Source organism: Labrus bergylta, chromosome 18, assembly GCF_963930695.1.
Source record: "Labrus bergylta chromosome 18, fLabBer1.1, whole genome shotgun sequence".
Classification (NCBI taxonomy): domain Eukaryota; kingdom Metazoa; phylum Chordata; class Actinopteri; order Labriformes; family Labridae; genus Labrus; species Labrus bergylta.
Genome location: NC_089212.1, coordinates 18,436,206 through 18,455,281, shown reverse-complemented (window position 1 = coordinate 18,455,281; position 19,076 = coordinate 18,436,206). Strand labels below are relative to the sequence as shown.

The 19,076-nt window shown below is 37.3% G+C and overlaps 1 protein-coding gene across 1 annotated transcript; it reads left to right on the top strand.

Annotated features, from left to right (window-relative positions):
- The first annotated feature begins 8,651 nt into the window (after positions 1–8,651).
- On the top strand, positions 8,652–17,266 carry mbip (MAP3K12 binding inhibitory protein 1). The gene is made up of 9 exons (XM_020627000.3): positions 8,652–8,810; positions 9,619–9,735; positions 9,929–10,132; positions 10,717–10,813; positions 11,151–11,216; positions 14,083–14,235; positions 14,563–14,660; positions 16,810–16,848; positions 16,955–17,266. The coding sequence occupies exons 1-9, from the start codon at positions 8,691–8,693 to the stop codon at positions 17,060–17,062; spliced, it is 1,002 nt and encodes a 333-aa protein (XP_020482656.1). The 5' UTR covers positions 8,652–8,690; the 3' UTR covers positions 17,063–17,266.
- Positions 17,267–19,076: the final 1,810 nt, after the last annotated feature.

Here is a 19,076-nt window from a genome sequence, read left to right as displayed (position 1 = left end):
TTCATTAAAAGTAGACTAATTCGTCTAGGCCACACAACAACAACAGTTGTCTCCCTTCTTGTGCTTTTTTGTTTTGTTTTTTGTTTTGTTTTCATAGAAGTGATGGACAAGACACTGGCTGAAGTCCAAATCCACTTTATAAAACATCTAGTCTCTCAGTTTGGGACTTTTTTTGGGAGGAAAACAAGTGAAAGCAAAGTGGTTAATCTGTTTAAACGGCTGTATATAGGTACAAAACAGTGTGAACAAAAACAATCTAATATCATGTACAAAAAAATCTAATCATTAAAAGCAGTTGTTGCAATAGTCAGCCTCATGTGTTCAAGGGTTCAAATTCTTTGAAAATACAAAAACAGGACTGATTTTTCTGGATTATAGCCTATAGAAAAACCTCCACTTGCAATAAATAGACTAACTGTATTGAAGATGTGCCAGATAAGACCTCTGAGATGAGAAGGTGGCCCATCTCATTTGCTTTGTTTTACTGCTTTAAGTGTTGCAGATTTTTATGTCCAAATTCACTTTCCGTTGAATCTTTTTGTCTGTTAGGTTATTGATGTTTTATTCCAAGTATTATACCTCTGTTTAATACATAGGCCTACACAGTTCCGGTTTAGTATTGTCAAACTTGTAAAAGCAGAATAAATTATTCAGCAAAACAATAGCCCATGACTCTGTTGAGAGTTGTGTTAAAATGTCATGTTCCACCATCATGATCAGTATGCTATCTTATCTCCTGTTTTACACAATCAGAGTTGCTTTCACCAAAGGCCCACAACCTCTTGTTGGTTGCTATAGCATTTTCAAGCACCATTCTGCTAAATCCCAGCCCCCACATCGACCTGCTCTGCACACTTGTAATAAATTATCCTCAAGTGAAACGACAAAAAAAAAAAAAAAAAAAAAAAATTGAGCTGGACCAGAGCTGGACAGAGCCACTTTACTGAATCACACCGCATAAATATTTTCATTTTTGTGCGACTTGACCCTCAAAGCTTTTAAACAGTCCATGCATGCGTCTGGGTCTTTCAGAGCGTACCCTTTATAATAAACCTTGGCATCTCTATGGGCCTACTGTTCCTGCAGCTCTTATCTGCCTGCTGATGACTGATGTTATGCAATCACATTTTGCATCAGCGGTAGACAAAATATGTAGGAGGCGGCTGGATGCATCTCATGCCGAGCGTCCTCCTCATCCTACAGGCTGAAGTGCAAACACATGCGTCTGGAACGGCATTGAGAAGAGCACTGATTTGTTTGATTAATTAAAACATGCTCCCCCAAAAATGCCCCCTAAAAAGCACATGCTCACAATGCCGCACCACCAAGTTTAGTGGTGAACGAGTGGGAATTTGAATCAGCCTCTTTATTCTATGAGCCCCATCTTTGCCAAATTGAATGCAGATTGAAAATAATTTTTCAGCTCTTGACTTCAGCTATTCACGGTGCTCTGAATTGGTTTTTCTGCTGTCACAGTGCCACACAAATGTAAATAAAAGTCTCCAGAATATGCTTCAAATGATTGTATGGCTGCCAGTTACTGTCTGTGCATAGAGAAATCAAAGATAACACAGTGTTAAGTTACTGTAAATAATTATATTGAATTATGCACAGAATCTAAAACTGATTTTTGACTTGATTGTCTTTATTTGGAGCTTGTCAATAAAAAAGTTGAATAATTAATGAACACAAATAACTAAAAAATGACAGAACCTGAAAAGTATTTCTTAAAAGTGATTAAATTATGATAAATGAAGTGCCTTCTCTTGGCTAATATTAAGTATAAAACATAATCAACCAAACGATAAATGATTAAAATGTCACCATGACATCTTAGTCTTTATATTTTTTAGTATGTTATCCTGATAAAAAAAAAAACAGCTTTAAGATTTGATTTATCTTAAATTCCTCAATACCAATGTCTTTAACAAACTCTGTGTGTGCTCACCTCTTTCTGTGGTTTCCCAGTGCAGGACCAGTGCCTGCTGTGTTTTGGCAGGAAATCAATACAGAGGGGGGGAAATCTGCTCTAATCATCTGTACATTTACCATCACAATCAACAATCAAAGCCAAGACCTGAATCTTTATTTGTAGGCCTGAACTGAACAATTTTCCCACTGTGAAAGGCAAGCTAAATTAGAACCCTTGGTTCCTGTTAGCAGCTCTTAATGGCTCTGATTTGTGAACTGCTAAATGAGGTTATGTAAATTGATCCTGAATGTAGACAGAGGCCTGCAGGTGACAGGTGCAGCCGGCTGAAGGTGGGGGCAGGGAGGGTGTCATGAAATGAGGAAGAGGGTTAATATAACAAGATGTATTTGTAAGGCCGCAGGGGGAAAGATTTACAGAGTGAGCTGAGACAGACTGTCTGTGGACTGACTGAATAGTTAAACATAACAATTGCAAGAGTTAGGTTTTTTTTACTTTATCCACTGCACTAATATTCAAAAGGATTTAGCTTCAATGCACTACAAACCAGAGACGAAACGTATGGATGCTCAAATTTGGTGTGGTTTTAAGTTAATTTTCATGACTTTTGTGTGTCACTTTTACTTAAAAAAATGTCTTTTTCAAGAGCACTTTGGTGAAATTTTAAGAAATGAACTCCTTTGAAACATCCATAACTAGATACACATAAACATTTCTTCAACCCAAAATCTGTTTAGAGTTGAACTGTATGTAAATAAACTAATAAGGGGTTAAGGGTTACAGTAGTTTAACCAAATTTACTAATTAGTTTGTTCAAATTTTACAATACAAAAGGTGTGATCAGTTCAGAAAATATGCTACCTTTTCTAACTTATATTCACATTTAAAGACTGCTTACAATAAAGTATCAGGATAAATGATCTAATAATCAAAGAATATGTCATTTAATTAGGCACGTATTCATGCTGATCATTTTGTAGTTCTGACTAAGTTGTGTAGTCTACTTTTCAACTCAACTCACCTCAAATTAGCTTTATTTATCTAGCACCTTTCATACATAAAAACATGAAGCCCAAAGTGCTCCAGAAGAGTTTGACTCTAATTTGACACTGTACATTTGAGTGTTTCTGCTAAAATCCTGCTGCTCAAAAAGGACTTCCAAAAGGTCTCCCAAACAACAACATCACTTTTCTCTTTGTTTGCCATCATCATCCATCACAAAAAAAATATTTTTTAATCAGCATATCGGGCTCTGGCTGACAGCCATGTTTCAGATGCATCTCCATAGAGCTGACTGAGGGTGTCATAATAAGAGGACTATCATCATGCAGACTCTCAGGGAAAGACTGCTGAGTGATACCAGCGCCCTGACTCACTCATTTCTCTTCAGGCAAGAAGGACCAACATGTCACCAGTAACTAAATAAATCCGATGTAAAGAAGTAGAGAGAAGATATGCCTGCACTTCCTCGAATGCCTCAAAAAGTTTGCGTTCATTCACATCGTATCAATCAGAGGTCTTCTTCAGGAAAAGATGTGATTTTTGTATTACCCTGCACCTATCTAGTCCTTTTTGGATTGTGAAAAAAGTAGCTACTTAAGCACTGAATTTTGTCTCAATATTTACTTGACCTCAAAATCTTTATATTAATGCATCATTTATGAGAATATTGCACATTTTTACTGCAATTATTTGACAACTGTAGTCAAAAAAGTTGAGCAACCCAAATACCACATAAGTCATCTCTATTATATAATATAAAGTACATCAAAGCAGTGCAAGTTGTAAACAGTAGACATTTTATGCCATTTGAAGTTGATTTTGTGAAACCTTGAGACTTTAATTCTCTTTTAGACCTCGTGATATATATATTTTTTTAAAAGGGCTGCACTGATGGCCCAGCGGTTAAGTTGTGTACAGAGGCTAGTCCTCCAAGTGGGAGGCCCAGGTTCAAGTCTGACCTGCGGCTCCTTTCTCTCATGTCATTCCCCACACTCTCCGTCTCCAGCTTTCCTATTCTATCCACTGGCCTTAATAAGTTTAGGCAAAAAGCCCAAAAGTAAATGTAAAAATGAAAGAAAGAGGCTAAATGCCGCTGTTAAAATATGACCCAATGCCCCTTCAGATGGTCACTATCCACATCTTTTAACGCCTGCTTACACAAAGACCAACAATCTCAATCATAATGAATAATTGTACTTTTCTACCGAAGTAAGGCTGTGCAATGCAAAGCTTTTGCTTGTTCTGCTTGTTTCCATATTGTGGTTTGCTACTAAAAGAAAGGATTTGAGTGGGTTTCTCAACATTTTCTAAGGTCAAAAATGAACTTTGAACCTTATCTTCTGAGCCACCGAGGCTTGTAAGCACTCAGCTTCATCCTCTGATGACAACTAGCGAAGGCTATCAAATGGGCCTTTCAATGAGCTTCTCTTCAGTCCCCACTGGTGCTGACTCCTGTTATCGCACCAGTTTTGCAATTTTACCAGTCTTGTGATGTGTCAGATGTGAAATGACTAAAAAAAAACATGATTCACAGACAATCAAAGAGATGTAATGGAAAACCATCTGAACACAGGTTTGGCCAGAGACCTCTTGAGTTGCTCTGTATGTGAAGTGAACCTATATTAAGATGATTAAGGGATTGCACATGGAAGGACTGAAGTGCTGGTGGCTGTGCATCTTCCTCTTTCTTATCAGAAATAGGTTCATGGCAGGAACAACAGCGTGCATGCAGTGGTAAAAGTGAGTTAATAACTTTACGAGGATCCTTAGATCTTTGTCCATGTCATTAATGCTCTTCACAGTTAGAAGTGCTTTAAAGCAATAACCCGCCTGCCTACCCTTGTGGCTAACTTTTCCAAGGAGACTGCATTGCACAGGAGTGCTGTGTTTCCCCCATCATATTATCACAGTGAAAGTTTGGAGCAGCTGAATTTGTCTCTGAGTGTGTTTCTAGCAACAACAGAGACCCGTTATTGGAATAAAAAACAATAACAGTCAAACTGTTTGTCAGTTGGTCCACCTTTTTTGTCCAGATTGAAACATCTCAAAAATTATCAAAAAGATGGTCATTATAGCCAACTTTTGGTTGAGTGCTTATAAGCCGTTGTTAGCCTGCTTACAACCTATGCAAAACATCCAGGGTGAATAATTCCCAATGAATAAAACCAAAGGATTGTGTTGCCCATGCCACTACCCTGTTCTGATGGCAATATTTTAGAATATTTTCAGTGAAGTGTGTTAACGATTAGGTTAAAGGGTACATAGCCATGTAACTTTGTTATCACATTCATGCCCCTCTCAGGATAAATCACAATAATTTTGACCAAATACATTCAAAACTAAATTTTCTATCAGTCTAAATCTGTTGGCTAACATTGTCATTGTAAACATTTTAGCACCACAAAGTTAGCATTTAGCTTAAAGCTATTTCTGAATACATCCTCTTGGGAGACACTAACAGATTAAGACTCTTTTTCCAACAAGCAATTAGATTTCCAGGCATTTGGGTATATTTGAGCCCTTTTTCCACTATGGTGATTTTCTGCTTTAGGTTTCCTTCTCACAATAAGAGCTGGTTGTTAAAGCCGTTGGTTGCTGGTTGTAAGGAGCAACATTACATGTTCAGCTGTCATTGGGAGCTCAGGCTTAAGCCCATAGGAAAGGAACACATTTAATTATTCCCCTCTCAGTTAAACAAGACAAAACCTTCCCTCAGCAATCCACTTGCCTCTCTACATTGTGCGCCCTCTTTCTCCCGACCCTCCTGTCTGGCCTTTACGCTGTCTCATACTCTGTCAACATCATCTGCCGACCGTGGAGCAGACAGGCTCAAAAGCAGACCTTGTTACTTTCCTGCAGGTGGCTGATGTGACTATGGCAAGAGGCAGCAACAATCCCTCTTCACTCGCCTCCCTCCTCCTCCACCTCCTCCTCCACAGCACCACCACCACAACCACAGAATCTCATCTCCTTCACAACACAAACTCCCTCCCTCTGCTGTAACTGCGTTTTTTTTTTAGCCACAGTAAAATTTTCAAAACCTACAAAGATATCTTTGAATAAATCTGCTGTTTATCTTTTTCGACCCGTCTTTAATGAATTACTCAAAAAAGCTTGTTCTTAGAATAGAAATTTGAACTTAGCAGACTTTTTGTGCTTATAAAAATAAATGTACTATTTAAGACGTGAGTTAAATGCAGGGTCAGAAACTTCAACTCAAACAGATTTGATAATTCTATACTTCTAAATAGTGTGATAAATTAATGTAAAATGTAGTTTTAGCTTTTTGCAGATTTCAATGTACTGTGATACATTATATCAAGAGAAAATTAAATGTTTCATTTTTTGAGTATGAATTTTGGATTTTAAAATCGTGCCAAATTGTAAGGTGCATTCAGTCTGTTACAGTTGTGCTAGAGTCAATTTCGGCATTTTAAGGTTTGTTGTATATAATGTGCTACTTTATAATTATTATTCTACATCATTTATGAGCATTTACACTCAATTTTCGAACTCATTTAAACTAAATGTAGTTAATAAAATATGACACACTGATAAAGATGGGCAACCTTGATATGCATTAAGTAAGAAAAAAATGTTTCCCTTTGACAAAAAACATTGATAATAGATGCATTTATAAAAATAATAATGTATTAAAACAATGATGTCCAAACATGGCACAATGTCCAAAAGGGGAACTTTTACTTTCATGGTACTTTGAATACATTTTGCTGCTCCTGCACCAATTTGAGTAAGATTAAGAATTCTTCTATGCTACTATTTATTTGATTTGTAAAGGGACCATGTACAATATTAAACATAAATGTTGCCATGATGCACTGAACTAGAGTTAGCTTAGAGATAGTTTACATCTGCAGTCCATTGGCAGGTCACAATTAATTATGTCTGGTCTTTTTCATGTAAACCACATACAGTTATTTTATAAATTATAACCAAAAGAGCATGGAGTGTCATTCAAAGATTAAAACTCTTTCCACAAATTTGGTTTATAAAAAAATAATTCGACCATAAGTAATATATCACTGAATTCTTTGGCTTTTCTAAGCACCTCCAATCAAAATTATTGCCGGTTTTAAGAAAAAAATTATAATCACAGCTTTCTGGTCTGCAGCCAGGCAAATTAAATGAGCAGTTTTTTAATTTCTGAGCTCTCGCTGTGTGGGAACATTCAGCATAGCTCAGCATGTCAAACCATGTCAAGTGTTACAGTTCCCTTCCTGTTTCAGAGGGAAAAATATCACCTCCAAGATGAATTAAAGTAAAAGACTTGTCTTCAGACCCCCTTCCTAAAATGATTAACCCTTCTAGAGAGCATTATTCAGCTCTGAGTGGTTGTGCTTTCTCATTGCCTATAATTGTTATTTTTCTGTTGTTGCCTTCATCACTCTCTCTCCTCATTATATGAAAAGAAGGAAAAATGTCTGAATAGAGGAGGGAGATTTTCCCACAGTCACTCAGCTCAGAAAAATACGCCATTGTCGCCAGGTTCACTCCCAATGCCCTGCTCCACAGTCTGCAGGGTCCGAGGGACAATGTTCTTATAATTGAATGACCATTCTTCCTCCTGTTTGACAGGTAATTGATGGAAAATACAGTTAAATGTAGCTACAAATCTCACATTTGAGTTTGCAGGTGGCCAGTTGTTTCCCGTGTGACTGCAGGTATAAATCAGAGTGAAAATCTTGTGGGGATACGATTTAATAAAAGTTTTATAGTTTTAAGAGGCAGAGAAGATACTTTTCTCTGCATTATTTATCTGCAGTTTTACCACCAACGAAAAGCTTAGCATGAAATGATTAATAGTTTGAGTCATGCTGTTGTGTGAAACTTGTGCAGGAGTGACACTGAGCCTTGTGTTACTCTTAATAAGAAGTGGCATTTTATTATACAAAAGCCTCACCAAGTCAACTATTCATTGCCATCAACATCTGTCATCATTAATTTAAGTTGTGTAATGAGAGCCATTTATAACTTGATTTTAAATAGAAATTTGATTTTAAAAAGTAATCAACTTAGGGGTAACCTATAATTTAAAAAAGAAAATCACTGGCTTTACGTTTGGTTGTTTGTCACAGCTGTGGTACAAGTTACTTGTAGCTTTGTTATTTAAGACTTACAATGTTTGGACAGTTTATCAAGTATGTCTGCTTGTTATTAAATCTCTGACACTGTACAAAGCTATTATGAATATCACCATAAACCAGTGTAAAATGTAGGCTACTTATGATGGTATGCTTTGCTGCTAATATTTCTGTAATTGAACATTATGTTTGCTGGATTTGTAATAAGAGAGTAAGCATGAACTGTTAAATAAGTTAATTTACTTTAGAGACCTGTGTTTGTAGGTACGCAATTTAAAATCAGTTGATATAAAAAAAACAAAGCATAAGTATGAAAATAAATTAAAAAGCGATGTTAAACCTTTACTTTAGACAATTTAAAAAAAACGGCCACACATAATTACGTATAAAGACACAAAGTTAAATATAAGGAGATAATGTCAAATGGAGCTGACTAAAGTGAAAGTAATTATCAAACTAAATTAAATGATTTCATATAGCTTTATTTTGTTTATGTTACAGTTAATGTTTACAGTGTTTAGACCTCAGCCAGTTGTGCATTAATGGTTGTGTGGGGTGCACGCATTGCGTTTGTGCGCATGCGTAGCTTCGCTCTGGTGTGTTTTAGCCACGCGGTCTCATTTCGACCAATCAGCAGTGCGGTGTCGTGTACCGCGATGGCGGAGACAAAGAAGACGAGTGGAAATCCTCCTGCGCCAAACGAATCCGGCAAAATGTCCAGCTGCAGGGACTGTGTGTGTGCGGTTTTGAAGCTTTTTGCAGACTTCGGGAAAGAGGTTTGCTTACATTGTTTTGAGTCACGTAGACCTGAGTGACGCTTCTTTTAGTCCGTGACGTCAGCTCGCTCCATGCTAATGTTTTTAGCATCCGAGGGTAGCAGGACTTTTGACATGCCTCTCTCCTCTCGCCTCATTCATCCATTGCTACTTAACATTCAGGCAGTGTTTTCTGCAACAAAGCAAACTTTCTTTTTTTTTGCCGAATCGTTTTATCTGAATTATTTCGTAGTTATCTGGCTACACGTCTCAATACTTAAAACAAAACCTCGCAGCTCATTTCAAACTCACTCCAATAAAGAGCACATTACTCTTTTATTTACTTGCATTTTATTCAGCATTTTTTTTTCCAACTCGTAAGTTAAAGATTATAATAAATGTACACATAGTATGTTCCCTTGATTGATTAAATTATATATAATTATCGCTGCATTTTGTCTTGTAAGGAAGAATAGGAACACAATGTGATGAACAGTTTTTCTTAATGTTTTAGTAGTTTACATGGCATTTCCTTAATTGCTTAATTGTATAAAGCCCCTTTCACAGTAGCTTACTTCACCTTGTGCAAAGACAATGTATCCTAAGGTAGTTATAGTATCATCTTAGTGTCTTTGCACTGCAGATTCACTGGGTTCAAATGTTTGTGAAATGTTTTTGATTCATTTTAGATCAAAAACTAATCAAATAAAGTAGTTAGAGTATATGTTTCTCAGACGTTGGTAATCAATGTTAAACACAGTATCTGTTGTGCTCTAACATCCAGGGCAGCTTACTCACTTTGTTTGTGTGTTTTTTCTTCTTCTTGTAGCTGAAATTAGGGGACGCTTCTCTGAGGATAGATGTCAATTTCGATGCTGTGGCTCTTTCCTCATCTCCAAGTGCTCGTGTGTACAACAGTTTGCAGGAGCATATCATTAAGTTACAGGTGAAATATATAAATACACACTGGAAGATTTCAGAATTTTAAGAATTAAATGATTTTATCATTCAGAGGTTAAATGGGTTTGCTAAAATAGTTTGAACTGATGACTAATAAAGTTGAGATTGAAAGGCTTATTTGAATTAAATGAAGGGTCTTATTTGAATCAGTTATGTGTTTTATCCTCATTATTTTACAGGCTGTTTCGGAAAGTTTAAAGACGCTGGTGGATGCTGATGCATCATCTACTAAAGACAAAGCATCAAACGATGATGTCACCTCATCGTCACTCACGGAGCAGACGTCTGCACTGTCTGAGCGTCATCCTCCAGGCTCAGACTGTGCAGAAAGCAAGACGGCGCCTGATGACGTCATGGTTCAGATCAGAGCCAGGAAGTCAGAGGTTGGTCTCAGTCAGCAAATCTGTCAGCTGTTCTGGCAGTGACATTTGTGGAGCACTCTTTACTCTCCCTCAAGCAAATGAATAATCATAAGTAATTGCTCCCGGGGATGTGCACATGATGTGCTGGGGTGAAGCAAATCCTTGATGGGGATCTGATAAGCTGAGTTCAGCGCAGAATAAGGGGTTCTTTAGTGCTGTGGCCGGTTAGAACAGACCACATTGCTGGAGGGTTTTGAGAGAGAGCCAGGTCCTTGATGGTTTATGAAGTGGATGCTCATTACTCTGAGATTGCATGTGGATGAAGGACAAGAGGCCCCCATTCTGTTGTGCATTTATTTTGGTAGCCAAGCAAACGGTATTCATATTCCATCATGGGATGATGACATGCAATTCAACTTTTTTTTTGGCTACCTGGGAAAATGCCTTACTAAATCTCTCATTGCATGTAAATTGCTTCACGCTGTTACCACAGATCATAACACTTTAGTAGGAAAAATCAACCTCATTGGAGTCTTGACACCCATCAATAACTCATCAATCCATTGTGTCTTATTATCTGTGCTGTCTCTCTGTTTTAACTCTAGATTGAGCGAAGAATATCTGCATTTATGGAACGCAAGCAGATGGAGATCAATGAAAACAATGTGCGCGAGTTTTGCAACGTGATCGACTGCAATCAGGGTGAGAATGGGAAAGAGGTTGGGGGCAGGGTGGAGAGGCAGCCTGCACACAGATTGCCAATGTTTGGGAGAGAGCTGATTTCCACAGGCGAGAGGTCAGGCTGATCTGCTCCAAGAGTGGGGCTGAAGTAGCTAACACACTCGGCCTCAACACAACCAGCTTTGTCCAGAAAAACACGAGGCAGAGGGCCTTTTTTAAAATCAAAGCCTGTGGGAGCCACCAGCTTTAAAAATCAGCACACGCTAATGGCTATAGTTGCAATATGTGTTTTTTTTCACATTAACAATTACTTGTATATTTTAAATACATATTTAAGATCCAATTATTTTCTTTCTAGAAAACAGCTGCGCCAGGACAGATGCAGTTTTCACACCTTATCCAGGTTTTAAAAGCCACGTGAAAGGTAAGAAAATAAATATCCTCCTCTAATGTCAACATGACCTTTCATAACAGCTTTATTTAACTTTCACTTGAGAAATTCTCTATGAAATAGTGCACATTTTGACTATGTATTTTGTTCATTATCTTTAGAGTTATTTTTTCTTCTTTATTTTTTTTAACATAAAGGGAGTAAACCATCATGAATTTATTGGGAGTTTCTTTTCGATTGTATTTTTTAGTTTTTCTTGTCGCTTACATGGGGCAAACGTGAACAAAATCCTCGTAGATGCTTCTTCCGATCAATGTCAAACTTTATTTGTGCATTAAAAAGAACTTCATGTTTTAAGTTATTAAAATCTTCAGTCTCCCCAAATGTGGTCCAAAGTACTAAAGACTCTGCCTAGCATGGTCTTCATGCAATATTTTACTAAAGTAACCCTGTATCTCACTTAATGATAATTTACGTATACTTGCACTGTTTGATCTCAATACGTGTTCTGGTGATTTCAGTGTTTTTTTATTGTATTTACTTGAATGACTAAGTTTTAAGTTAACGTATAAGACGTTTCTGTTTGTTTTATCTGTTCTTTAGGTATCATAAACAGCATCTTATGTACTTTGAACAAGCGCAAGCTCGTACAATACAAGACAAATCTTTTTTTTTTTTTTTACATTGAGGGATGGGTCAATTATTGTTATCGGCAAAATCCCCCAAAATATCCAGATATTATTTGTTGTCAATATTGCACACCCCTACCATGCACTTCATCTGCACATACAGTTTAACATACACAATCACATCGGCTGACATTCTGCTGAAGGCTACACTTTTTAGCATCATGTAAAATATGATGTTGAGTCTTACCAGACAACATTTTTACAAAGTTGATGGTTTCCAAAGCTGGAAATAAACCTTTAAGTTTGAATCTTTAAAATTCAGAATAGTCACCCTCTACAGCAAAAACAAAAAACTCTGTTCTCAAAATATGCCTTCTTTCCTCTCTCAGTGCTGATGGAACTGACCCAAATCTACCAAAACTCATCCTGTTTTAAACTCTGGCTCTGAATGACATAAAACAGTCTAGAACCTTCACATTTAGTCTGTCACAGTCTCTCCTGTTCCATCTTAGAACTCTCAAACACAGATCTAAAAAGAGCAACATGCTGGAAAAGCTCCCGTGAACTTTTTACTGACGAGAGACATTTCCTTTTAAAGGCTTTATAGGTGATTTTTCACACTTAAATATAATAGAAATCAAGTATATCCTCTGAAAATAACTCTGTGAGTCATGACTGTCTACAATGGGTGTAACACCCGAGTCCCACTGTCTGTGATGTTTTCAGAGTCATATTTTCAGTTTGTTTACATCGCCGGGACGGCAGCTGACTCCTCCCCTTGCGTACAAAAGTTGTTTAATTGAGGGACTAGAGAAAAGAAGAATAACATACTGTACTCACTGCTTAACTGTGTTTCTAGAGCACGGTCATTTCGGGTAATTTTACATGCAGTGTGGAGATACGAGCATAATAAAGATCACTAGCATTAGCATGCTAACACAACAATGCACCGCAAGTTGTTTTGGTTTCATGCTGGTGCTCAAGGGCGACATCTACTGGATCAAAAAATCGCATATAAAGCTTTTAAGTCAATTTATTTTGTTTAACCTTTTGATTTTTTACAGGGGAGTCCAATTTAAATTTAAAAAAAAAAAACCTTTTATAAGAAAAACCTGGCCAAGGTAGCAGCTGTTCAAAATCCACAAACGCATTGAAAACCAAAAAGGCTTTCAAATACACAGTGGCCTTTCAAGAACAAACAACCACATGCCTCTGTCACCACATTCTTTATGATTCTCCGACATTTGTTAAGAGATATCAGTGTGTTTGAATTGAGCTCTTTTGAAAGGTTATTCCAGGCCCAAGGTGAATTGTCAGGGGGGAAAATTAAGTTTGCCGTCGCATCAGTCAAAACTCAGGGTAAAGTGATATTAAACAAATTAGAGGATAAAATTGAAATAGCTTTTACTCAGGGCTTGGCTTTGTAGCAAAAAAAATCTGATCCCATTCTTCTTGAATATATTTGTATCAAACAGGTTTAAAGTTAACTTTGGATTAAATTCTATTAAACACTCTATTGCACCTTTTTAGGTTCATAATGTTTTCAGTGAAGTTGATTGAAACCAGTAGAACCCTGAATTAAGCAGCTTCACCTTCGATATGTCCTACACTCTTTTGTTGATGGTTATGGGGAGGGGGCTGCTGCTGCTAACATTAGGACTGCTTAGCCTTCCTCCAACATACATTAATCAACATTGTTTTTTTTTTTACAGGGGGCACATTATCTGTAGATGTCTTCTCCTCACTCTAGAAACACAAGCCCACTGATAAAACTGGCCAAACACAGAACGAAGTTTCCAATTGAACGCTAGTTTCTCTCTGACTGTCTTCAACTGACACAGAACATCATGCAGAGTCCAGAGCTGAGCGGCTACTAACACTTACTCACTCTGTCTCTCGGAGCTCATCTTGTTTTTGGTGAAGGATTATTTTAGTGTTCATCAATCACAGCTTTTATAACAGGAGCAAAATGATTCACATATTTCTCCATTCAAAAGCAGATCTACAGAACATACGTTTAGGGAAAAAGTAATATTGTTTTCTTGTCTGCTTGCTTTCAGAAATCACAAAGATCAATTCAAAGAGCTTTCAGATTTATCTCTGCAAATGAATGAAAGCTTCCCAACAAACATACAGGGTTTTATAAGAGCCGTCTGAGAATCCATACGCTGACTGTACTTGACATAAAACAGTTAAACTAAACATTTAATTGGTCTAGTCTAGTCTTGTATCTACTTCTGTTTAAATGTTATGATTCTTTTCCCCACTAGTTACGCGGGTGGTAAACACATACGGGCCCCAGACTCGGGGGGGCCAAGGAGAGGCCGGGGAGCAGCAGAGGGGGCCGCTGCCAAGAGACTGTGGGAATGCAGCCATCGAAGAACGACTACACAACATCGAGAATCACCTGAAACTCCCGACAGGTCAGAGTGGTACAACAACACACAAGCTTTATTAACATTGGTTTAAAAAAACTATTATAATATAAATCTCTTACTTTACTTTTTAAAACTTATATGTAATATATTATCCATGTTTATGTGATAGGATACAATTAAGGTAACAAATACTAGGTGAAAATACCTGATAACAACTGTGTGACATTAACTAAGCAACCTTTTATTACGACCCTGCTTCTCTTAAACACTTACACATAATCATGACATATAATCTCCGCCCTTCATTTCTTTAATTTTTTAATTTAAATGATCACTTATGAGGCCGTTTAACAACTGTTTTTATTCCTTCAGCCGGCCCGGTTCCATTGAGTGTGTACCAGCGACTAAAGAAGCTGGAGGATCGTATCCTGGAGTTGGAGGGACTCTCACCAGAGTACTTTCAGTCCACGGTGAGGCTCGTGACTGTGAAGTAGATCCATTGAAAGCCACTTAATAATCATTAGTCAGTGTTCAGTCAGGATTCATACTCAGGCCTTACAGTAATGGATGTGATTTCAGCGGTTGAATTTCTTTTAGTAGTGTGCTATTTTAGATGATCTGCCTCGTTTATTTTGCAAAGATTAAACACAATGAACCCGTCAGAGTTCATCATTATCATCATACTGCTCATTCTCTACAGATATCTGAATTAGAATGAGAACTCGTAATATTTGTCAGTTTATGTACCTCTTACATTCAGACGATGGCACACAGGTTCTTTGAACATGCTCCTGTTGGTTTGTGTCTGTGTTACGGGGAGTTGGACTACAAAATGTTACACATAGTTTAATACCAGTTTGACACAATAAACCTCTTATATTCATGTATACATGTTAAAAGGCAAATGAGTTAATCTCATATTCCTGCCGTCTGAAATCGTTTACTCATTTATATCACCAGTCAGCTTGGCAGTTCTAGTCATCTGAAGTATTATCTCTAATATATGGTGCGTAACCAGAGTGTTATACATTTTAATTATCACAGTTGCTTTGCTTCTTTTATTCCTCCTTTCCTTGATTTTTTTCTTCTTTTTGTCGAATTTATCTTTCATCTGTTTTATCAGTTATCAGTGTGGTGAGAGAGCTCCAGATTTTTCTCCAAAGATCTCCGTAGTATTTCAGAGAATATTTCACCCCGTATCAGAGAGAACTCCTTGAGAGTATTTTTGGTTGTCCCTTTCACACGCTCTCCATTAGTTTGTGCTTTTAATGTGTGTGATTTGGATTCATTTTGTGTTGTTGTAAGCAAATCTTGTTGAAATGTAATCTGCTTAGTGAGGGGAGTCTGTATTTGATGCTAATGGAATTTCCTGATGTGCACTGATACTTGAACACTCCTCCCTCCTCGAGTTACACTCAAGTTAATTTGAGTAAAAAATGCACCGTGTTTGGTTCGATTCACTCTAACTTTGAGGTCACTGCAGAAAGCTCACTTGAGAAAGGCTGACTTTTCAGCACACTGTGCTTTTTATAGAAGCCTAGTCTCAAAAGATGGCTGTAGGTGATTTACTGGACGTCATATTTGACCTCACATACTCCAGCAGTCACACAGACTCTAATTTCCCATGTTGAAGGAGTCTGTCCGGCGTGTTTAGTTATCTGAGTAAGTGTGCTTAAGATGCTGCATGTCTCTTCACGCTGGTATTTCTGAGCACAGCATGCTGCTTCTGTGAGTATGCTGCTCTCCATCTGCTTTTGACTCACTGCATGTTTGTTTGAGCAGTGCAAGAGATGTCGAGTGTCTTTGAATAAACTGATGGGGTCTTTTATATTCCGAGTACCACTTTTTTTCCCCCCCTCTATGGCAATTTCTGAAAATACTGTAGTTTGGTGTTTGCTGAAGAGCTGTGCATAGTTGGCCTACGATTTCAGGAACAACATTTTAACACTGAACTGTAGAAGGAGGCTCCCTTACAAATTATGCAGATTTAAAGAAACTAATCCACATTGTTTCACAGTTCTAGTCAAAGGTGAGGGTTAAAAACACGTTTCTCTCAGCGGTCTTACACGTCAACTAACTCTGGTGGACTACGTTGAAGTCTGTCGGTGGATATTTGTCAGATGTTACCCTCCTTACTTTCTCTGACAGTCCTCAAAATATTTAAAAAAGGCTAAAATATAGGGAAACTAACCTTAAAATTAAATACATTCTTCACTTGATTCTCCAACATTCAATCGAACATCAATCCTTGTTACTGTGTTCACATATGAAGTGCCCTTGGGTCCCTTGAAGGTGCTATATAAATTCAAGCTTTTATCATTATTTAAAGTACCGTAATTCATTTCAGCAAACCTTGTTATGTGTATTCTATGTCACTGTATTGCCTTTGTTTTCTATGTATTTGTCTGGTGTCTGTTTTTTTCTTGTTTGTATTTTTTTTTTGTTATTTACAACATTTATCAGTAAAAGTTGGCTGTTTGTTGCTCGTAAAGGTGCATGCATTCGTTGTTTTACATCAACTAGGTGAATGAAAACCAGAACATGTTTTGTGTCTAATCTTTCAGAATGGTTCAAACCAAAACGGTCTCATGTGTACTTTTGTGCTTTTTCATATTTTAGAGCCTCCTTCACAAGAGACCAAAGACAACTCCTGCTCAGGTTTGTGGTCGTTGTTGCCTTTCACTGCACTATGTAAGAGGGGGTTCAACGTATTCTGAATTGATTGATGAGTTTTTTGGGTTTTTTTTCTAACTCTCTCTCTCAGGCCTGCAGTCTGACCGAGCTGGATGAGAAGATTAGTGCAGTGAAAGCAGCACTGATGAAGAGAGCGACTGAATTCAGGCCTGGCTATGGAACAGAGTGTCCGTTGTGACGCACCCACAAATCAATGCTCCAAGTAAAACATCTCTTAACAGTGTCTGTTAGTCATATCAGTGGCTCTTGTAGTATTTAAAAACACTTTGTATTAACCTCATGTCATCTCTGTCACAGACCACAACTTCATGTCCTCTTTATAGTTTTGTAATGAACAGAAAAGTAACTTCTCTATAAATAAAGGTATTTGTTTCTTCATGAACTCCTAATGAACTCATCATTTCATCATTAGCTAAACATATCAGCTAATAACTCTGATATGCACTCTTATTTCAGCAGTTATTCCTTTATTGTTATATAAATAGTCATACAACTATTGGCTCTTTATATTTCCTATTAACAACATTCCCTTTTCTAACCTGATTAATTGTTTTGTCTTTAAAAGAAAATAGTCAAAGGTTTTACAACTAGTAGTCCAAAACCAAAACAATTCAAGTTTCCATCAAACCAGCACAACTTTAAAGCTGTCATTGTCTCTCTGAACGGATGATCAATTGAAGCTGATTCATATTCCAAAAATCTATGAAACGCTTATCTGTAATGGATAATAAAACAATCTCAAGTACAACTTAAAATAAAGTAGAAGTATTAAGTGAATTTATCTTGAATGTTGAGTAATGCTGGGATTTTGTGTGTTTGTGTGTAAATTGAGATGATTCTGCGCGAGCACCTGATTCCTTTGCCTGACTCCTGTGTGACGATGATCACCTCTAATGGTTGTCATTATAACAAATGACCTGATTACTGCAGCTCTGTTTGGAACACATATCACAGACCCAACAAACCAGCATTAAATGGGACGCCGCTGCGTTTGACACTGTGACATGTTTATAAAAGGCTCTCACAGAGAGAATTGACTGAGTGAGCGGGTAACGCTTACTTTCTTTCTGCTGATTATATTTATTATTTTGAACCTGTGAATGATCCGGTTCATAACTATTACACTCTTTTTCACCTGGTGGTGGTTTTCTATTGTATCTGGTGAAGATGGAGCTTGATTAAACTACTTCATTTCATATCAGGGTTTTTAGTCCAGTGGTTCCCAGTGGAGGCTTTCAAAAGAAGAAAGGGAAAGTTTTGTATTTTTTCTTCTATAAAATATTACACTTTCTGTCCTCAGAATTGAAATGAACCCATGTCCCTTTCTCATCGATCTAAAAGCCGAATGTATAAATGTGTTAAGCAGCCCCATGTTCCTTAAAAACATTGGTTGAATTTTAAACTTTGTATTCAATGATCTCAACAGATGTCCTACCTGGGTTAGGTGGTGTCAGCTTAGACTCAAGTTAATATAGTTATAACATAATTAACAGGTTTTCATTGTGTGTTGTTTTTATGAAGTTTTGTTGCATTTAATGACCCTCCTGGTGACACAGGTTGCAAAAAAAACCTCAAATACGTTGAAACTGTGGTGCGCCAGATAGCCTAGCGGTTATGTTGTGTGCCCCATGTACAGAGGCATACAGCACCTGTGGGTTTGAATCCGACTTTGACCCTTTTCTGCATGTCATCCCCGAACTCTTCTACAAACAGTTCCTGTGTCTATTCATCTTTCCTATCTAATAAAGAACAAAGTTAGGTTAAGACATGTGTGACGTCACTAAGACTTTGTTTATTTTTTATTCAGTCTGTGGTGTAGGCAAGTCCATGCACTGATCCAAAGCCATTATATCATTTAACCAAAAACAACATCTCATCAGAAATCAATCCTCCACTGAAACAAAAACAGTAGACCTCACAGAGAGTTGTGCTTTGCTGCTACATGTTTGCATATGGATACAACTTACAATTACAGTTTTAGATATTAAATGAAGAACAGGTTTAAGGTAATTAAATGTGTTCTGTGAGCAAACAACATGTTGGTGCTGGCAAAGAGAAATGCTTTCAAGGGCTGGCAAAATGTGCGCAATCTAAAAATCAAAAATATCAGTCTGAAAAATCTAAATCAGTGTCTTTCAGAAATTCATTACAGTCACAAAAGAGGGAAATACATTTCTGTATGTACGTCTTTC